Source organism: Quercus robur, chromosome 10 (assembly GCF_932294415.1).
Source record: "Quercus robur chromosome 10, dhQueRobu3.1, whole genome shotgun sequence".
NCBI lineage: Eukaryota > Viridiplantae > Streptophyta > Magnoliopsida > Fagales > Fagaceae > Quercus > Quercus robur.
In genome coordinates, this window is record NC_065543.1 from 37,252,043 (window position 1) to 37,273,844 (window position 21,802).

Here is a 21,802-nt window from a genome sequence, read left to right on the forward strand (position 1 = left end):
CAAGCACCTACTGGAGATCAAATCCATATTGCTAGTACCAATGGAGTAAAGTTGCTATCAAGCCTTTAGCTATCAAGCATATTGAAGATCAAAGCATGAACAGGTGGTTCATGTGAATAAGATCTAGATCAAAGAAGTCTGTGGAGTCAGAGCCCAATTTGATAACTGTGTTAGATTTACTACGAATTGGTATTCTTAAATTGTAAATCTCAACTTGATATAGTGGATTGTTATCTTGGGAAGGTTTCCCCCAAATTTTCACTTTGAAACAAATTGTTTCATTAGTTTTTCTAGTCATCACATTTTGTGTTATTTACTTTTTCACTATATTTATTTCTTGTGATGATTGTTTAACGTAGATCTGCATAATTGACTTAAGTAACAACTTTACTATTAAATTAGGTTAAACAAACTGTGTTTTCCAGGGGTCTAAACATTAACAAATTACTTATCAAAAATACACTTTAAAGAAATAAGGCCTACATAATACACCATGAAAAGAACAAAATGGAAAATAATGCAATTGCTGAATGAAAATTGCTCGCACAAGAAAGGATGTGACCATAATCATTTTTCTTTATCTTCTCCTAAATTTAATAAAGTTTAGATTGGTGAATTCTACATAGTACCCATTTTCATTTTACACACTATGCATCATATATATCAGATCCAGGGAAGAACCCAGGATTTAAAGCTAGGGGGGCCGAAGATAAGCGAAAAAAAAAAATCAAAAAAATTCACAACTGCATCCATATATGTTGAATTTAAATCTTTTCTTTTGAAAAAAAAAAATCAAATATTGTAGTTAATTTTCTCATGATCTACAAATAAAATAAAAATTATATTTATTATCTCACAAAGGACTAATCAAACATTGATAATTTTATTTTGATAAATTTGTGTCACATATATATATATATATATTATTTATTTCATTTTGTTTCTTTATCTTTGTTTTTTTTTTTTATCTTTGTCATTCTGTCTCTTTATCTTTGTCACCCATTGCCCCAAACACATCTGTACCCCACTACTAATTTATAATGCATTATATGGTCCTTTATCTCCTTTTTCTTTATCTCTATTGCCTATTCCCAATATTGCCCCACTACCAACAAATAGTCAAAGTGTCAAACAATCAAATGCATTATATATTATCACTTTATAAATCACAACTCACAGTTAAATACTTTAGCAAAAGCTTTATCTTTGTCACCCATTGCCCCAAACACACCTGTACCCCCACTACTAATTTATAATGCATTATATGGTCCTTTTATCTCCTTTTTCTTTATCTCTATTGCCTATTCCCAATATTGCCCCACTACCAACAAATAGTCAAAGTGTCAAACAATCAAATGCTTTATATATTATCACTTTATAAATCACAACTCACAGTTAAATACTTTAGCAAAAGCTATATATAAATCACAACTCACATCTCACTTTCTCAACTCAGACTCTCCCACTAATCAATTGCAAAAAAAACAAAAAAAAAACAAAACAAAAAAAACAAAAAAACAAAACCAATAACAACAACACAATCAGTCAATCATAGATTCACAACACAAACATTATATCAATGTTATGTTAGGTTTTGAAGTTTAAAGAGAGAAAAACCACTTGAAAGGGCAGATTGGAATTTTGGGATGGAGGTTAGAGGCTGCAGCTGACGGAGACAGTTGGGTAGATCAAGCTGCTAGAGGCGCTAAGGGTAATGGCAACGACGTGGGTCTGTGGCGGCTAAGGCTAGGCGGCGTGATGGTGGCCTGTGGCAACGTCGTGCAAGGTTGACGGTCTGTGTGGCGCCGTGGTTGACTCCAGTCAGTACTCAGTACTCTCTCTCAATCTCTCCACTCCAATCACTCTCTCTTGGTCTCTAACTTTCTGTCTCTCTTGACTTTCTCTCTCTTTCTCTCACTTTTTTTTTATTATTATTTTATCTGAATCGGTTTCTAGGGTTAAAAGTGTTAATGGGTTTTTTTTTAAAAAATTGGGTTGGGCTTGGGGGGGCCGGTCAGGGTTGGGGTGGGGAGGCCCGATAAGGGTTGGCTAGGCTTAAAGTATTATATATAACTAAATTTTCTTTTCTTTTTCTTGGGCCAAGGGGGGCCCAGGCCCCCTTGGGTCCCCTACTAGGTCCGTCCCTGATCAAATCATGAATATATATATATATATATATTATAGTATCAATTAAGTAAGTCTCAGTAAAGTTTAAAAAATAAATAAAATACCTTGATAAAGTTAATATTAATATGACACTATGTATGTACCTTGACCCTTCATTTTTATTTTGCACAATTTTGGAGCAACAGCTCTCTAAGCTACTAGCTCTGGAGATTGAGACAGTTTTGCAATTCATTCTTTTTCGGGTTGTAATAATATATATCGTAAACTGTAATTGAAAGGCAAAATCAATAGATTAATGAAGAAAGTAAATAAAACCAATAAAAAGTGTGTGTGTATGTGACTGTTTGGATTAACGTTTTTCTCCTACGTTCAGCATTTGCATTTTATTAACGCTAGGACCCACGCTACAGTACAACGCGTTAAACGCCAAGACTTAAGAAGAAAAAACACTAGCTTTTTTCTTCAATGCGGAACCAAAACAGCAGAGGATCACATATGAGCTCTTCGCCGCGTCAGACTGGGTTCTTTTTAAGGTTGTACAGGCACCGCCCACCACCGACGAAACCAGCCAAAGCCGAACTGATCCGCCCACCTCAAACCTCCACCGCAAGTGTTTGGCACGGTGGTCGGCAGCAATTTTTAAGCACCGAAGTCGGCCGATACGGTTGTCGGCAAAGGTTTTTGGATTCCGATGAACACTGAACCGCACCGATTTGCTTATATATATACAAAACTTGAGATTTCTACCCCCTTCAAGTCAGATCTAAGATTTCCATCCTCACCCACAACACAAAACCCACCACCATTTCAGCTTTTTATCTTCAAGCACCTCTGTTTTTGCTGCCACCCAGGTCAGATCTTCAATGGGTCTATAATGGGTTTTGAATCTTTTGATATTTAGATTGATCTAAGTTTTGATTTGTGGTTTAAATCCTTGAGTTTTCTGGGTTTGATTTTTGTTTTAGATATCTCCTCCTCTTTGTGTGTGTGATAGACATATGGACACCGACCACCACGCCAACTGGAGCCACCACCGGCGTCGAACTGGGTTGTCTTCATCTGTGGATTTCTCTGGTGGGCGTGGGCTTCTCTTCTCGAAGACAAGCGTTAGGGTGAAAAAAAAAATGACCCTTAATTAGCTGGTGTTTAAAATTATTTGTTATAATGTTTTCAATTTTCAATAAAATAAGATGTATTCAAATAGGCCCTAAAAGGGTCATAGAACGCACCCAAATGAGTCTTGCAATAAGCCACATCTTTCATTCAAAAAATACATAGCTTTTTCCTTGGAATGGGCGTTATCCTGAAACCATGAGCCAAGGCACAATCGAACACACGAGTCATAAGATTGCATGTCACAATTTCTCCATTTCCCACCGCAACACAGAAGAAAAGCCAGTGAAAATTAATAATTATTGGACTAATAATCAAATACTATTAACTGTCCTCATAACCATTGTACTTAAGACAAGACGGTTAAATAAAAAATCAAGAGATAATTTTAACTTACCTTTTATGAAATTTGGGATGGTGAGGGCCAGCAGTGCCAGTAACTGAAGACGCCGCATTGACCTTAAAATCCGCGGCCGGAGTCCTGTCATGCCTAACTACAAATTCAAGGAATATAGTAATGGAAAAATATGTTAAAACGTTAATGATACTCCTCCAAAATGTACCTGTAAAATATTGAGTTATACTTACTTGTACTAGTAATTATGAGAATATTTTAAATGTTTCTAGGTACAATAAAAATAAAATTAAAAAAATTAAAAATTTGTCATTTAAGCTAATATATTAAGTTAATTTACTTATGCTAATATTTAGGCTTATAGAATATGTTGATTTTTTTTTTTTTGAAACCTAAAATATGTTTATTTTAAATTTTATGTTCATAAACATAAAAATGAACAAATCAATACTTACATATATAAACACAAACATATATGTGTGTATAAAAATACATAAATAATGATAATTCTAAAACTGTACACTCGTATATGAAATTAACTCTAGTCTCTAGATTACCAATAACTTCTAGTAAACTAAAGAGACAAATAAATTAAACAAAATGAATATGCATATAGAAACACACACACATATATATATATATATATATATATATGGTGCTGATGTTCTTGCTAACTATAGAATTTCGTTGTCATATAATATTATGTATTTTGTTAACCCACGGCTTGTGGTGGAGGATGGTCTAGCCATGGACGTGAAGGGCTTTGTTTGTAATAGACTTATTACGCTTTAATCTAAAGCATTATTCACTATTACTAAAAATATATATTATCAAAAAAAAAAAAAACTATTACCAAAAATATATATTTTTCAAGCATTAGCCGTGGACGTGGAAATTTGTGCATTTTCAAGCATGCCTATTTTACACGCATATGATGATCATATATTTGGGTAACTGATATTTGAATTTAAGCCAAATCATAGTGTCTTGAAAATTTATTTTGCGAAGAGTCTAGTTGATTTTCTTATCTCAATTGCATCCATATTTTGAATACCCTTTGCAAGCATTTGCACAGTGTCTAGTTTATAGACCTAGTCTACCACTAAACAAACCCTACAAAATCAGATGAAAGCCTTTCAACACCTGTGCGAAAGGTTTGAACAAAAGTACTAGGATAGTGCACAATTGATAGAAGTAGATTTGTAGATGCTTCCCCCAGTTGGATAATCTGTGGCATACCACGTCAAGCTTCCCACATGCATGGGAGGTGATAATGTTGACGTTGAGGGTACACTACCTCCTAAGCAAAGCTATCAAGCCCATTTCAATTGAGATACAGCTGATCTAGGGGATAGTTTAGACTATTCAAGTCATGTAAACTGTAAGATTTAGAAAATCCTGTTGAATGAATAACAATGAACATCAATGTTGACACAACTAAAGAAGTTGAGACATATAACATGAGTGAAGTTAAGTGTGTGTTATCACGACCTAGAGAGGCGGCCAAAGAAACTCAAACCCAATAAGCCTAGAAGAGTTTGAAGAGGTATCAAACAAAGAATACATTCCCCCTCAATACAGTTTACACCCAACAGTTTTGTCAATGGATCCATAGGCATGTATCTATCTGAAAATTGCTTACAAATCTATGAAGCCTATAGATCTTATTACAAATTCAACACATGTTAGGCTCGAGTGCTTTACTTTTAGACAGTTCAAAGTGTTAACTCAACCAGTTTTCTACAGCACATGGAATACCAAAAAACAAATATCAGTAGCTGGACTCTGACTTGCTAGAGTACTACCAAAAGCTATATTAGATGAGGTCGAGTCTCTCCCACCTCGAGAAAGTTGGTGCAGACGGCATATTGTTACTGATTTAAATTATGGGATTTGAATTTTATTTTGAGGTTTTAAGGGATTTGATTGATTTTTTATGAACACATATGATTGAAGAATAAAATTTGTCGTTGGAATTTTCCAATGTCTTGGTGTTGATTCCTATTTCCTAGTTATCTAGGTATCGATTCCTAGCTTTTTGGCTAGGTAGTTATTCCTAGCTAGGTCTATTCTTTTTTCTTTTTTTGGTTCTGTTTATTTTTCTCAATTTTCCTTTCAATCTTCTTGTGCTGCATCAGATCCATACCATTGCTGCAACCTAATAGTTTGAAACAAAGAAACAATCACAGACCTGCAGAGAGTTATGTTGGTCAATCTCAAGGTGTAAATAGTATATCTGCTCCTGGGAAGTTTGATGAGAAAAATATGTCTCTGGAACCATTGATGGGAGTGCACAGAACCCAGTAGAATCTGACATAAGTACTGCTACTACCTTTAAACAGATGGATAACCACCCTGTAATCACCAATAAGTCAGTACCTCAACTTCCACCTAAACTGGCATCTGATGCAGAAAACATTTCATCTCATCCTCAACCACAGTTATATCAGCTGAGATCATGTCCTACTGATGGCGACACAACTAGTGACAAGCCGAAAGAATAGAACATGACTGTTGAAGGTGGTACCATTAGCATATCAACTGTGTAATTTACACGATTACTTGGGTCTCTTGACTTTAAGGAAAACCACACGTTCTTAGACAAACTGTGAATTTACAGGATAACATCAAATGTACACACTATTGCGACACTTGGAACTGCCAGATTAGGCACTTTGGTGATGCAAAAGTTTTGACACTTTTTGTGGCATGATCTTTAAATGACCATTACCCTGCTAGGTTACATCTGGACTCCAATTATTTGATGTAATATATCATAGATAACATTTGCACCGGACCATATCCTTCTTAATAATGTCCCTAGGCTTGCTTGCCTTCAGCTCACTCAGCAGTTCTGCCATATTCGGGAAGAAGCAACTCACACTGTTCACAATTGGCGCCTTGTTATAAATTTGTATATATGTGTTATAGCTATAATAGCTTTGTTAAGATGGTTGGAGATGCTGATTCCCCATTTTGTACAAGCCCTCATCAGCTTTGACTACTCCTAGGCCACTTAAGCATGAGTTTTGAACTCATTTCCACGTCAAGTCAGGAGTTGGAATTATTATTTAAGTCTTTCATTTGCTTCTTTTTTATGGAAATCTTATTTTACCAGAATGTATCATTATTTTTGGCCTAATTCTTCTTTTGATAATTGGGAACCTCATGCATATAGATACGAATGGTTGAATGGAAGCATAGGAATAAACCTTTTAGCATATATACAATCTAAGAAAAGGTTGTACCCAGTACATAAGACTAATTTCTGGAGAGGTTAATTCCCAAACTTGAACTATGACTCATTGCTTGGGCAAAAAGCACTAGTCATTGCACCAAAATCCAACCTCTTGTTGATTGAAGATGTCATTATTTAAATGACACTCCTCCCCTTGTAAAAGCATTGTTGATTTTTAAAAAATTTTGATTAAATTATGTGATCTACGTTGTAGAAATAGCTTTCAGTTCATTCTCCATTAGTCAGTAGAAGGAAATTTTGCCCAGTAGTAATTTGTGAACATCATATTGAGAGCCCTACTTTGAAGCAGTATATTGATTAAAATTTTCTAACATGAAGGGATATTTGGTACTGAACAGGATGTTAAATTATCTGACAGAAGCACTGCAGAGTTCAGGAGTGGATTTGTCACAAGCCACTAATCTCAATACAAATTGAGCATGTAAAGTAGTCTAACGGTAGAGCGATTAGACCACCATCTGTTGTAAAAGGTATATAAGTATATTAATATTTAACACCACAATTGGTACTCGAAGTCTCTTTTCAACTAAAATTCTTATTAAAGTTCAGTGAACATATAACATATTTCATTTCTAAAGACTCCTAAACTTTAGAGGATAAAATCTAAATTTTGAAACATTAGGGTATAAAATTAAAGCATCTCCAAACTTCAAGAAATAAATTTAAATTCTGAAACTTTCGCGTGTAAAATCCAAATACCCTAAAATTTTAGAGATGTAATTTACAATTTACCCTATAAAATAAACAATATTTATTCACATCACTTTTACTAAAACTACCAGTAGGCTAATTACCTTCACCCCCTCATTATATGAAATGAAAAAAAAAAAAAAAAAAATGAAATAAGGAATAGACCGGTGTGGTGCAGGCCAAAAGGCCTCCAATGATCTAATCAAAAGGAAAAGGCTCAATTTTTCAGAGAATCAATATTGGCTAGTGTAATTTAGTATTTGAGTGACGTACCTTTCCTTTCTCCTCTCTCTTTTATAGGTCTTTGTCTTCATTAATGGGAATGAATGCCTCTCTATATGATTTTGAATCTGTTGACCATAAATGGTGGGATGTTAGAGATTTCAATTATCTTTTGCTCGTTGTTCTGTCGGTTATGTTTGAATTTGTCTAGCATGTTAGTTGTTTCCCAAGTCATTATGAGAGACTCATTTAATGTCCATTGTAACCAACTATAGGATGGACAATTACGATTTTCTTCCTCTTCACATGCCAACAACCATTTACATATAAAATAACAATTTTATCCATATAATAAAGTCAGTATTTAGAGCCTTTTGGATTTTCATGCTATCCTAAATTACTTTCCTTACAATTTTTTTTTTTTTTAAATTTAATCTAGCTTTTGGTACTATACAAACATAAACATAGAGAACACGCCCTTAAAAAAGTTAACCTCCACGCTCCAAAATATTTTCACCTTTTTCACTTTTTTACTCTTACTTCTTTTTTTTTTTAACTTTTTTATTTAATTGGTTGAAATTGAAAGTTGTTTTTCTCAACTTTCAATTTCAGCCATTAATAAGTATTGCATCAAGTGCACCTAATTTCAATCCATAAATTTGATTCTTGTGAGTTTATTGGAAGAGTGGAAAGGGAGATTAACAGTTAGTTTGTACTATGATTTGATAGAAGAATTAATGAAAATTTAAGTTTATAAATGGTTTGTAATAGGAAGTTTGTGAAATGTGTGACTTTCTTATTTTAGTACTTCCTAGAAAAAAAAAAAGGTTTTTCTTATTTATTTATTTAGTTATAAATACAATAGGATTTAAGTTTTTTATGTCGGTTTCATGATAATGATGATTGTAAGAATTTATTATCATTTTAAAAGTCTTTTGGCCTTGCCGATTGGGATAAAAACACATATTTATCAGATCAAAATGTGATTTCGGGAATTTGGAAAGAAATATCAAAAAGCTGTTTATTTTTTGGGAAATTTTTAAATTAAAAAGAACTTTGCAAAAACTCTCGAATGTGGGGTTTTCTCAATATTTACTGCCTTTGTTCTCTCTCTCTCTGAGTTGGAATTACAGAATATTTGTTCTAGATCTCCATGTGGGCACCCACTCTCTTTTTTTCTTTTCTTTTTTGGGCCCATATGAACTATATTTCTTTCACAAACATACTTTGGATCCTCTCACCCTGATTTTCATTTTTTTTTTTTTTGTGTGGCTAATTTAGAAATATTTACTAGATACCCAGCCTTAACAGGCGGCTGGTTCCCCCTGATGTTCCTTTTTTGATAGGCCCCTGATGTTCCTTGAGCATCAGAAACGACGAAAAAAAAATTGCCACATTAGATTTTACTTGATCTTTAGCCTTTAGGAGAATAACATATTCTAATTTTAAGATTTCAAAGTTACCCCACATAACCAATGAACTCTTTTGGTGGTACACTAAACAATAACCCCATAATATTTAAATCATGAATCACATTGGATCATGTGTTCCATCAAAAAAAATGAAATACATTGGATCAAGTGTAAAATTTTGATATCATCTTCAACCATTATTTGCTCAACTACAGTATGTTCCTCATTTGATTAACTTGGGAGTCTCAGTCTTGTTACTAAACCCAAGAGGAAAAAAAATCATAATCTTAAAGTAAACTAAGGTCTTAATTTTGACTTTTTTCTTTCTTTCTTTTTTTTGTTGCTAAAATTGATTTTGCTTAGTGTCACACTCACATCCATTTCTTTCTTTATGGTTCTTACCGGCCGTCGAGAACAAAGACTTGTCAAATGGGTTATTATCAAATACTATTTGCTTAGAACTCAAGCATTTATGTCTCTGTTTTGACATTTTTCACCTAATTCTTGTTTAAAGTGGCTTTTTCTTCTTCTTAAATTTTTAAAGTAGCTTTGCTTCCCTTTTTTAATCTTTGAACGTGGCTAGTAAAAACACCTTTTCACCGATTGTGATGTAGTGAGAAAGCAATGTTTGATAATTATTAATCCTATTCTACTACTAAATTGAGTGTTAGTAAGTAGTAAATATTCTGAGTATCACAGTCCTCTCTACTTAATCCTACGTGGTTCTTGGATCATTCAAGATGAACAATCTAACATAGTAAACGAGAAAATATCATTTAAAAATAGAAAAAAAAAATATTGGGATCTCCACGAGTTTTTAAAAGGGCTGTATGAACTCACCATTTATTAATGTTTCACCAACTTTAAAACATTGGTATTATCGAACCAGGCAACATCTAGAGACTCGATGCTTTGGATCCTTTCTTGTCCAAATGAAAGCCAAGTAATACTTTTCAAAGTGAAAACGGTCCTTCATGTTTTTTCCTGTCATCTATCCATTACTTATACCACCAAAAATTTGGATTATGTCAAAGTATTCTGTTCCTTTTTCAACTTTAGTTAATAATCAATTTTAGTCTCTCGGGTTTAAAAGATCATTTGTTCTTAATATTAAATCGATCGGTCTTAATTCCTAACAAATCATCAATGATGTGTCAATTTTTTGCTTAGTCATGTCATTATTTCATTAGAGATATTTAAAATATATTGACGGAAAGGCCAAAAAGAATTGCTATGAAACTTACATAAACTTAACAAATTTAAGGATTTAAAATAGTTATATTCCTTCAAGTTTCTTAATATATATATATATATATATAAACTTAGTTTTGCCTTCAAGTGGTTATGGTTATATTTTGAAAAAAAAAAAAAAACTTGTTTTGCAACTCCTTTTATGAGAAAGTCTAAAAACACAATTTTGCTACTATTCTAATGTGATCGCCGATAATTAATAAGTCAATGTAAAAGTGATTGTCCATCACTCATAATTGAAGTATATATTTATCTTCTCTTTGTTTATCTTATATCCATATGCCTTGATATTTTTAGAGTAATTTTCCAAAAAACTTTGGCATTCAACTCTAGTGGCTTGACAGAATTAATAGATTGTCATTAACAAAGAAAATATGGGTAATGCTAAAATTTTAATTATAGTTATTCTTTTTGCTTTCTCAGTAATAATAATAATAATAATAATAATAATAATATTATTATTATTATTATTGATAGCACTAATCTTTCTAAATGTTTTTATTGATTCTCAAAAATAAAGAAAACAAAGCTTAAATGTTTTTAGGCCTTATCATTTTTTTTTACGTATAGGAAAAATTTTAATGGTTGTTCAGCTTCATTTAAAAAGAAAGGGGGAAAGATAAATATTGCTGCCAGTAAAATAAATAAATAAACCAAGATAAAGCTTGTAAAACGTAAAAGCAAAAATATAACTAATCCCCAAATAAAAAACAAAACAAAACTCTCCGAGGGGTTGATAAGTTGATAAGCATGAATGAACAAATGCCGTGAGTATATCTAATTAATATTACAAATCTATTACGGTTAATTAAATTTTTTTTTTTAAATGTACTTCTTCTCTTTTCTTTTCTTTTTCGATAGAACCACCAGTTTTATTATCCTTATGTCAAATACCACACTCCTACAGTCCTACCTAACTTTTCATTACTTTTCGCATTAAAAGAAATTTCAATTCTATTACTACACCATAGGTTGTGATGCAAGGAATCTATCAGTGCTCACAATGATGGCCATGGATTGAAGGTACAGATGAAGTTGGCCTCGGAAAAATACTAGCTATTCTGGTTTGTGCAAATTTTTTTATTAATCTTTTCATATACTAAAATAAATCTATACAACAATTGTGTAAAATATATGATGTAGTCTAAAATCAAAGTGGCTTTATTTTTTGAACTATCATTGTGGTTCCAACAATTAAAGTGGGTGGAAGTTAAGGGTACAATTCAACATTCAGAAGAAACAAAAATCTCTTTCAAAATGTTATGAAAAATAGCCGACATGTTTTTTTTTATTGGAATAGCCGACATGTTTGTTAAGTGATAAAGATTTTAACTTCACATGTCCTTTTGTTTTAAATATACAATGCCAAGTAATAGTGAGTTTTAATCTCTACCTTTTATTTAGTTAGCGGGTAATGTGATAGTCTCTAATTAAAACAAAAAGAGATTCTAGTTTAAAAAAGTACTGTAGGTAAGCCAAACCCACATATATATATATATACACACACATTGATAATTGGGGTGGAGAATTTGAATCTTAGATGTCTTCGTTGTCAAGTTGAAATATAAGGCTTTTAGCAAAAAAAAAAAACAAAAAAAAAATCTTTTTAAATTATAAATGTAAGGACACGATTTGTAACGAACCATAACAGTGTTGGGTTCGCACGTAAAAAGGCCCAAACAATATCATTTGTAGAGCGTGGGTTTGAAAGGCTAGGCCTCAGTCACCAGACGGCGGGTTTCTCATGGTGTTCATACCTAATTAAGTCGTTTTCGCCTTAGGAGTCTTTCTCCTGGAGGCAGGCTGGGAGGCTCTAGTTTTTAGCCATTTTTCCCAGCCTCTTCTTGGTGCACTAACCTTTACATTATATAGTCCTTCTTGGTTGATCTTAGCCCTCCACTTGTTGGTCAGGCAAGTGCTTACTTCTGTACCTGTCCCATCAGCTGTCCCCTCTTACTTTCTGTTAGTTGCAAGGATTGAAATTACACCGTCCAAGCGTCTTTTCTCATTAACATGATCAGGACGCTAGCTAGCGCATTTAATGCGGAGGGGACTTATTTTCCTGGAACCTATTTTGCACCGTACCTCCACGTGGGCCCTATTCCACTCACATCCCCTTCAGGGGACTATTTGGGGATATCCTTCACTAAGACGTTGCTCTTCTCATCGAAGTCTTGGAGTGCTGAGGATAGGGTCGTTCTCAGCTGTTCCCCTTAACCCCTCGGCCTTTGATCACTCGTCCTCGGCACACTACCTCCTCGGCACGGGCCCTGAGCCCGGATAGAGCGTGGGCCGGATCATAAGCTCCCCGGCCCTACAATAAATAATTATGAAGTTGATGCATAACTTAAAATAATAGATAGGATCATTCTAAAAGGAAGGTAAAATGTCACATCCCAACACTCTCAATTCACATTATACTATTGACCAATTTATTGTATACATTTTCTTTAAATGAGAAAACTTAGGTACAGTACTTAGGTATTGACCAATTCACATTATACTTCTGCCATGTGGATTTTAGCTCATAAGATGGAAGTGTATTTTTTAATTAAGTAGTCACATGACTGAATATTAAGAGGAACATCTAAGGTATTTGTAGTGGGCCTTTTTGTAATATTGGACTGGGCTGCCTCCTGTCGCACTAAGCCCAAGTTTTCTAGATAAGGGAGTTGGGACCGATCCAATTGCAACCCACCTTGGTCTAGCTTGTGCATGAACTACACCCCGTTTGCCAGACTTTGATCACATGCCCATGGCAGGCAAAGCCGCTACGAGGAAGTTATAGTAGGCAAATATAATAAAGATAACATAAGAAATACTAGACAAAATGGATAGAAGGGAGTGACAAAAACACCCCGTACACAAAAGTAAAGAAATAAATGGGGAATAATAATAATATGCTTGTTTGAATCAAAGAGGGAAAAATCAATCTATCATGCCGAGTAATGTTACAGAGCTGACACCAAGAAGGGAAATCACTTCCTCAATGTGAATAATCTCCCCAGGGAAAGAAATTGATTACTTTAAGGGAATGGGCCTGGATGGTTTATGTCCAATGAGGATTCGTTGTCTTTGATAGAGAGCAGGGCTTTAAAGGGAGAGAGACAACCTACTCTCTATTTTTCCTTTGTTTTCCTCTCTTCCTTTCTCAGTGCTCACTCCTATGTTATAATTTTTTCCTAGAGATTACTATTACCTTGATTGTGATCCTCCCCCCCCCCCCCTCTCTCTCACTGTGCACGATAAGGGTCCTTTATATAATGTCTACCGTGACCGAATTTTACCATTTTAGCCTTTAACAACCTTTGTCTAGTCTGGGTGTCTTTGTCGACCACTTACTGATTTGCCAGTCGCTCAGCCACCACCACTTACCTATGTTGACCGTGTCACCAGATAAAGAAGACTATTTTGTTTGTTTGCTTACCATGACACTCTTATCTGCTATGATGTGGATGCTCTCTCTCTTCCTATCCCTCATGGCATGCACCTAGTGGTCTCATCTTATCCTTACTTCTTTTGGGTGGTATGTCATCCTAGCAGGACATTTCCCCCAAAAGAGCTTGAGCAAGAACCCCAAAATAGGTTTTTCCCTCTCCCCACCGCTAGACCATGCTCTCTTACCTCTGACTCATGACCTCACCACCTCCTGTATTGGTTGGGTACATGCTGGTGATATTTGGGCCTTACGCATGCTTCACTTCCATATATATCCAAAATCTACCTGTTGTTCATGCGTCTGTCGTGGTCTGGAGGCTTGTATGCACATTCTACCGCCCATCCTTGGCTTCTTATGGCTTGAGCCATTTTCTGGCCTCTCATTCTTTAGGGCCCGCTCCCTTCGGGGGCTGGACTTTTGCTTGATTGTGGGCTTTTCCTTCTTCAGCCCATTCTCTTGCTCTTTTCTGCAGTCTTTACATTTCCTGTCGTATTGCTCTGTCATTCCTGTTGTGGGTTATTTAACCCAAGCCTGCTGGGCCTCTTTGGGCTTGTTGGTTATTCTTCTCTCAATGACTCAGTATAGTCATTTGAGCTTTTTGGTTACGTTGCTTGGGGGTCCTATGTCCCATTTTCCTTTTGGGCATCCTTAGCCCATTTACTTTCCTTGAGCATCCTCAGCCCTTTCTAGTCTTGTATTCTCATGGGCTTTTACTAACTCCTTTGGGATTCCTTAACCCAATTACTTTATCATTCATCCTTGAGGCTCATGGATTTTCCATCAACCCCTTACTTTCTTTACTTTCATTACTTCGGGCCTACTGTGGCCCATTCTCACTTTTCTATATCACATACTGCCTATGGGTTTGCTACTTCTCTCTTTCTGGGCTCCTTTAGGCCCATCTGCTTCCTCAAGGCCCATTTGTTTATTTCATGAGCCCACGATCCATTATTTCTGCCGCTTGAGCTTAATGATTTTTCTATTCACTTACTAACTCTTTTCTGCCCAAGTTGCTGGGCTTTTTCTTTCTATTGGGCTTCCCAAAATGATCATCAACAGTATTGTATTTAAATTTTGTCCATTTTAAAATATTTGGTTGAATTTGCAATCATATCAAACTTATTTTTCCCTCTCTCTCTTGACCAATTTATTGTATACATTTTTTTAAAAAAATATTAGGTTGAATTTGCAATCATATCAAACTTATTTGCCCTTTCTCTCTCTCTCTCTCTCTCTCTTTGAAAACAAAAGAATTGGTCATTTTTACCTACCTTATATATCACTGTTACATGTATGTATTTCTCTTCTTTACTTTTGTTTCAGTTTTTTAGTTTTTAGTTGCCTTTTCTTAAAAAAATTGTTTTGTTTAATAGCCAAAAATGGAATTCTGTATATAGTTGGGATAATATATTATTATATATTAGCATGGCTTAGAAAAATATATTAGAAAAATTTGTGGCATACAAGGCGTTTGAAGCGGCTAATTCTTGCATTTGAAGATAATTCTGAAATTATACATTCACCTTTCTTCTTCTTCTTCTGCTTTTTTCTTTTATGGAATAATATTTTATTAAGTTATCGTTTCTCAAATAAATTATATATTTTATAAGTTCTTGATAAAAACTGTACAATGCACAGGCATTCAACTAGGATTATTTGTAATCAATCTTCTAGGCACAAATGCACTATGATTTTTCGAGATGATATGTTGCAATATTGTTTTTTAAGCCTACTTTGTCAGATTTTCAGAAACTAATTTGTAAATTACTTTAAGAAATGAATACACCCATACTAACTCCACACGCACTACCAGACAGATTCTAAAGGGTGTTTGACACCTAAAATATACTAAATTTTTGGGACAAAAAACTTTTATTAAGGAAACTCCACTGTATTTTCCAATGATTACACGTTATTAGTAAAGCATCAAATGAATCAATTTACTTCATTCAATGCCTCTCTCGGAGGAGAAAGCATTGTCGGTCTTTTTTCCTATAATCCTTCATTAAAGCATCTTTATCATCATCATCAATCACCGTAATAAAGCTCCAAGTATCTTAGAATAAAAACTTTGCTATCAAATTAACCCAGGTGGGACATTTTCATTTTCAATAGGTGTTGTCGTTGACACAAATGGAAGCTAATGCATATCCCAACACGAACTTACTGTGCCTTGAGCCTTAGGGAAAAACATAGAAAGCTAAGTAGGAAAACCAAATGCCAAAGTTGCCAGCTGAGCTAATCATGTAAAGGACCACACCCAATCATTTCACATCCACAACGAATCTCCTTGTGTATTTCCATTCTATTTTGTCCCTCTTTAAAATATAGAAAGTTCTACATTCCCCTTCTCTTTCATTAAACTAGTAATAAAAATCATACATAGTTGTTTGATTAAATAATTTAGTTCATATGGTCTGCAAACGTGCATAATACAAACAAATATATATATATATATATATATCCACAAAATTTCTTTTTTTGGTGTACTATCCACAAAATTTCCACATTATATATTAGCACTTATAGATTGCTTCTTCCGGTTCAAAAAGGATTAAAAACTGTAGCCACCAGATGATTCAATACCTACCATGAATGACAGCAAAGGAATTATTAATAATCCAAAATTTTCAGAGTGGTCCTGATGATCATGTTTGACTGGCTGTTTTGGTTGCCTTGTCATTATCAGACGCAATTTTCATGATGCCTAGCTTCTCTAAAGAGAAAATCACACTTCCTCTACAACCCAACAAAGTTTAATGAAAGTGGATGAATACAACAACCCAACTAATTAAAGCCACTCAAATATAATGATAAGAGCCTATTCATCTATATATATATATATATATATATATTTAACTTGAGGTGTTGAACATTTCCCGAGCATATAAAATTAATGTAGTAACTTGTAAGAAGTACGTAAACACCGCAGCCTTTGATTCCACGGAATAGGACCACCATGCAATAGGATATATATATATATATATATATATATATATATGTATGTATATGTATGTATTTAACTAGAGGTGTTGAACATTTCCCGAGCATATAAAATTAATGTAGTAACTTGTAAGAAGTACATAAACACCGCAGCCTATGATTCCATGGAATAGGACCACCATGCAATAGGAGAGTGGCAATAATCTGTGTAAACTGATAAAATTATAATGTTATATATGCTGAGAGGAAATCAGAAGACCATGGCTGATCCGAACGAAACAAAAAATGCAAAATGGAAGGATAAGGGATTAACCTTCCATGAATCTACATCTTTGCGTAAACCAAATCTATATTTGCATCCCCCCGGTGTACAATGCAGATCAATCTGCTCTCACCCTGTAAATGACAAGGTAGCTTCTATACATGAATTGGATGATTATTGGCATATGTAAAAGACAATATTGTTTCCCCGGCTGCTTCCATAGATCCTCTCAGGCCTTCTTGTAGTTTTACCACTCCCAATAATCTTCACCATCTCCTCTTCAAAACAAAATCCTTCATTATCACTGTACTTCTGTAGAAACCTATCTACAGATCCATGGCTGAAAGGCTAGCACTGTAGGAGAACACTGATGAATGTCGCAATCTCCTAACATATAGATCACGTACTACTCAATGACAATGATTCGTCTAATGGCTGCAAACACTCTTGTGGGTTGGCATAAAAATAATCCTCTTCTTTAGGCCTGTCTGGGATCACCAACCTTTTCACTGGGTTTCCCATGCGTTCTGCATGAGAATCCTTCACTGCTGATGAGAACTCATCCCAACTCAGTGATCCACTATTGTACTGGTCTATCAAACTGACCAGCAGTCTTCTATCCAACAGAATCGTCTTCTTGAACCCAAGAAATCTGAAGCATTGAAAAAACAGATGTTTCAGATGAGAGGAAATGTATAGACAACATTAAAACAAATTAGGGCATAGAATACTGACGGTGATATCTCAAAAAGTATATATCAAAAAGCACAGGCCATGACATAATGACACCACATCAAAAGCATTTTTCTATTGATGTAACAATCATGCAACTAAATTATCAATCAACTAACAATCAACAACCTCCGATCAAATAAATAAGTGCAAGATTGGAAATCTTTTCACAGTCAAACAAGTATCCTACTTTCAGGGTCATACACAAAATATATAGTCTCTGAGAAAACAAAAATTGTGATGTCAAAACCAGTGGAGGTTGGAATTCAATATTCAGTTATGGAGAGAGAGAGAGACGGGGGGTGGGGGGCGCTGTTTGTAAATAACCCTAAATTGGTTAAGCAATTACAGTATAACATTTCATACAAACAAAAGAGAACTGAATTCTCAGCAGAACAATACCTCCGATGGCCTTCAACAACTTTGGCCATGTTTCCATCATATGTGGGAACAAAAATATCACTCTCCAGTGACACCAGATAATCTAATGCAGCCATCTGGGATGAGTGATTCTGGAAAAACCTAAGGTCAGATGATTCCAATAGGGTCTCCTTCCTGACCTGTATTAAAAACCCAAGGCTAATTAGTAAAGACAAGAACACAAACAATGACTGAGCACCAAAAATTCCAGGGATCCACCTCAGCTTTCATTGCAACTACTCACCAATTTTGGGTAAGCCTTTGCAAGACTTGCCATTCTCCTTTCTCCACCATATATCTCACCAGCTGCTATATAAATCTGGATACTAGGATCAATGTCCAGTGCCCTCAGTGTCAGAGCAGTTTCCTCAGGTGTCAAAGGGCACAAACCATCTTTCCTTTTCAAGTCAGAATTTATTATTTTTTCTTTCCACCATGGATAAGCATACCTGAAAAATGTATATTAAATATGAGATGGACTGACGATAAAACTTAATTTTCAAGTCAGAATGTGTGACGCCAATAGCTTGTTTTAAGAAATATGAATGGCTCACCTCATTTTAGTCAACTCCTCCACCTCCTCATTGTTGCAACCTTGAGTGCAGCCAGAAAATGCCAACATGTCCATTTCATATCTAAGATGAAGTACTAGGAAAGGGCCATTTTGCCTTAAAAGATTGATAACCCTTCTACCCAACTCCTCTATCTGAGAAGTAAATCTCAGAGCACTAAAATTTACTCTGCAGCGCAGCTTCTGAAGCTCCAAAGGTTGACCATTATTGGCAAGTCGAGCATCAGTTCTATTCAGATGTACAACTTTGTGCTTCCATATCAGAGGAAGAATCTATACAACACATACAAAAACAATAACAATTACTTTGCAAATAGGAGTCTCAACAAATGAAAACGATCATTACTGGACAAGTATGATAATATAAATTAAAGAATTGTTGCTAAGGATTGGAATAAATTCTAGATTCAAATCATACCAAGCAAAAAAATAATTAAAAAAAGAAAAAGAAAAAGAGGATATCTAGAGCTTCATGAGAATAAGAAAATCAAGTTAAATGATCGGAAATCCAAGCCTGTTATTGAAGGGGCTTTTTCAAAGATCTGGTGAGTGTTGCAACTTGCAATGTTCTGGTTTTTGTTTTTATTGTTTTCTTGACTAAAAATATAAACTAACCTGATTATGATAGTAAGATATGTCAGACCAACTGATTGGGGGCATGGAATAAACTTTCCCTAGTTCCATTTTCCTCTTGAGCCTAGGAGGCAATTCTTTCAATATTCGAACCTCATCTCTCAAGGATGTAATGAAATGATCCACGTCAAATATGTCTTGGAACTCACTGCAAAATTAATCCACAAACATGCACTTGCAATGTAAGAAATAAAATCCAGCTGGAGAAAAGTTATAGATCCTTTTAGAACTTGGAAACATTCATTAGCTTCAGATACGACAAGAGAGAAAAGTTTACACACCTGGGATCGGCCCAAAAGGAGGCTTTATCCAACTCAGGTACTATAAGGGTGACGTTTAAATATCTTGCAATAGCAACCATGTCACAAATCTGTAAACATAGAAAATATAAGACTGATCACTATATGTACACCTTTCCATTTCACATATTAGGTACCCATATCACCCAAAATACGGTTATATGCAAATGAAGGTGTGCTTCACTAACAACTCACCGCTGCTCTCATTTGATTGAGTCCTCCGTTGCATGAGACCATCAGATAACCATTGTTCTTATAAACCCCTATATGATAAACGATAAATTTCAGCTCGAATGTTATATTCACCAATTAAAGAAAAAACTATATATTATAAAGAACTAAAGAGGACCTAAGAAAATCGACGCATGCCAAGGACTGAAATGAACACATCTGTAAACACTCCTGTAATTCCGAATATTAGCTAACTTAGAAGTCACCACAATGACACTTACTAGGAACACAACCAGAGATACAACAACAAAAACCTTTGTCCCAAAATTTTTGGGGTCAATCATAAATCCTCGACAGATTAGTGAGAGTCGGCCACATGCATTCTTTTTCTCCATTCTATTCTATCCAAAGTCATAGTCTCGTTACTTCCTTAACTGAAGTGTCCTTTTTTTTAACTCATGAATTCAATTTTTTTCCCAATATTCAAAATACCCAGAAAACGATAGAGACAAAAGCTTTTGAAAACTCCCCATGTCTTTCTCTACCTTAAATTTCGAAAATTTCCAGACAATCCACCATTTTATTACATTAGTCTTATCCAAAAAATTAAAACCGTCGATTAAACAAACAAAAGCCATTGTAATCAAACAACCTCCACCAATCATTTTCAATATCGAAAAAAAATAAAGTAAAACTCAAACCCGTATACTAATTCCAAATAAGACTAAGTCTTTTACTTCAATTAATTTAAAATACCCACTAAATTCAATCAAACACAAAAGCAAAGAAAGAACTCACTTTTGGGTGGAAGAACTCGCGGCGGAACAGACGGAACGGTAACGGCGTTGTTAACGGCGGAGGAGACGGAGGAAGAAGAAGAAGAAGAAGAAGAAGAAGAAGAGTCCTGCAAAAAACAAGAGGGCCAACCCTTCAAAACCCTAGGACCCCACAAATCCCCTAACGCCGTCAACTGAACAATACAAGTCCAGAGCAAAACAGACGTCGTGGCGCGTATCATCCATAGCTTCATTCTCGACCTCGACATCGACACCGACATTGAACTCCTCAGCTTCTCAACCCCTCCCATTGCCTTCAACCCCATCTCTCTCTTATTGTTGTTCTCAAATTCACAGCTTTTCCTCTCTATCCTACACATCTCGCTTCACTTTCCCCCATGCAATCAAAATTCAAACCCTAAATTTTTCACAAAACAAAAATGAATTTTGTATAATATATAAATAAAATAAAATAAAAATATATAAATCTAACTATAAAGCAGCTCACCCAAACTGACCAGAATTATCACCACCACCATTGTTTTATAGATTCTTTTCACCGATTTCTAGAACCCTAAAAAGGAATGCTATAATTCTCCACGTGCATTATACTCACAAGGCTTATCGATCTTCATCACCGATTTTTTTCCCAATTCGAGAAGAAGAAGCAGCCAATTGAAAAGGAAAAATAAGTAGCGAATAAGATCTTCGTATTTATAGGCAGATTATGGTACCGAAACGGCAATGGGAGATTGTGAATTTGAAGATCTTCAAAGATCCGGTGTATTCGCCGGCGAGATTTTTGGCCCGATTCGCCGGAGCGAGTACACCAGCGCGAGTATAAATATATAGGGGGAGGTTAGAGAGAGAAAGAGAGGGAGAGAGAGAAACAGACAGAGAAGGATGAAGGAGTCGATGAATTATAAATTTATATAATTTGTGGGGAAATTCAACAACGCGGTGTCAAAGCGTGAACTCACGCGACTCCAACGTAAAGAGAAGGACTTTTTTCTTTTCTTTTTTTTCTTTATAAGCTTTTTTTTTTTTTTTCTTTTTTTGGGCTTGAATGCAAAAATAAATATAACTATATGATTTGGCTGATTCTGAGCGGTTGTTTTTATGACTGA

General features: G+C 34.9%; 1 protein-coding gene across 3 annotated transcripts; it reads right to left on the reverse strand.

Annotated features, from left to right (window-relative positions):
• Positions 1 to 17,005: 17,005 nt before the first annotated feature.
• On the reverse strand, positions 17,006 to 21,587 carry LOC126704438 (rhamnogalacturonan I rhamnosyltransferase 1-like). Of its 3 annotated transcripts, none has more exons than XM_050403458.1 (9): positions 21,292 to 21,587; positions 20,698 to 21,093; positions 19,924 to 19,991; positions 19,711 to 19,799; positions 19,412 to 19,577; positions 18,780 to 19,069; positions 18,470 to 18,674; positions 18,208 to 18,365; positions 17,006 to 17,725 (listed from the first exon to the last, which is right to left on the reverse strand). In XM_050403458.1, the coding sequence occupies exons 2-9, from the start codon at positions 21,053 to 21,055 to the stop codon at positions 17,473 to 17,475; spliced, it is 1,587 nt and encodes a 528-aa protein (XP_050259415.1). In that variant the 5' UTR covers positions 21,056 to 21,093; positions 21,292 to 21,587; the 3' UTR covers positions 17,006 to 17,472. The 3 variants fall into 3 exon arrangements, with proteins under 3 accessions (XP_050259415.1, XP_050259413.1, XP_050259412.1); XM_050403456.1 differs by having other exon boundaries at positions 21,194 to 21,587; XM_050403455.1 differs by having other exon boundaries at positions 21,184 to 21,587.
• Between the last annotated feature and the right edge of the window lie 215 nt (positions 21,588 to 21,802).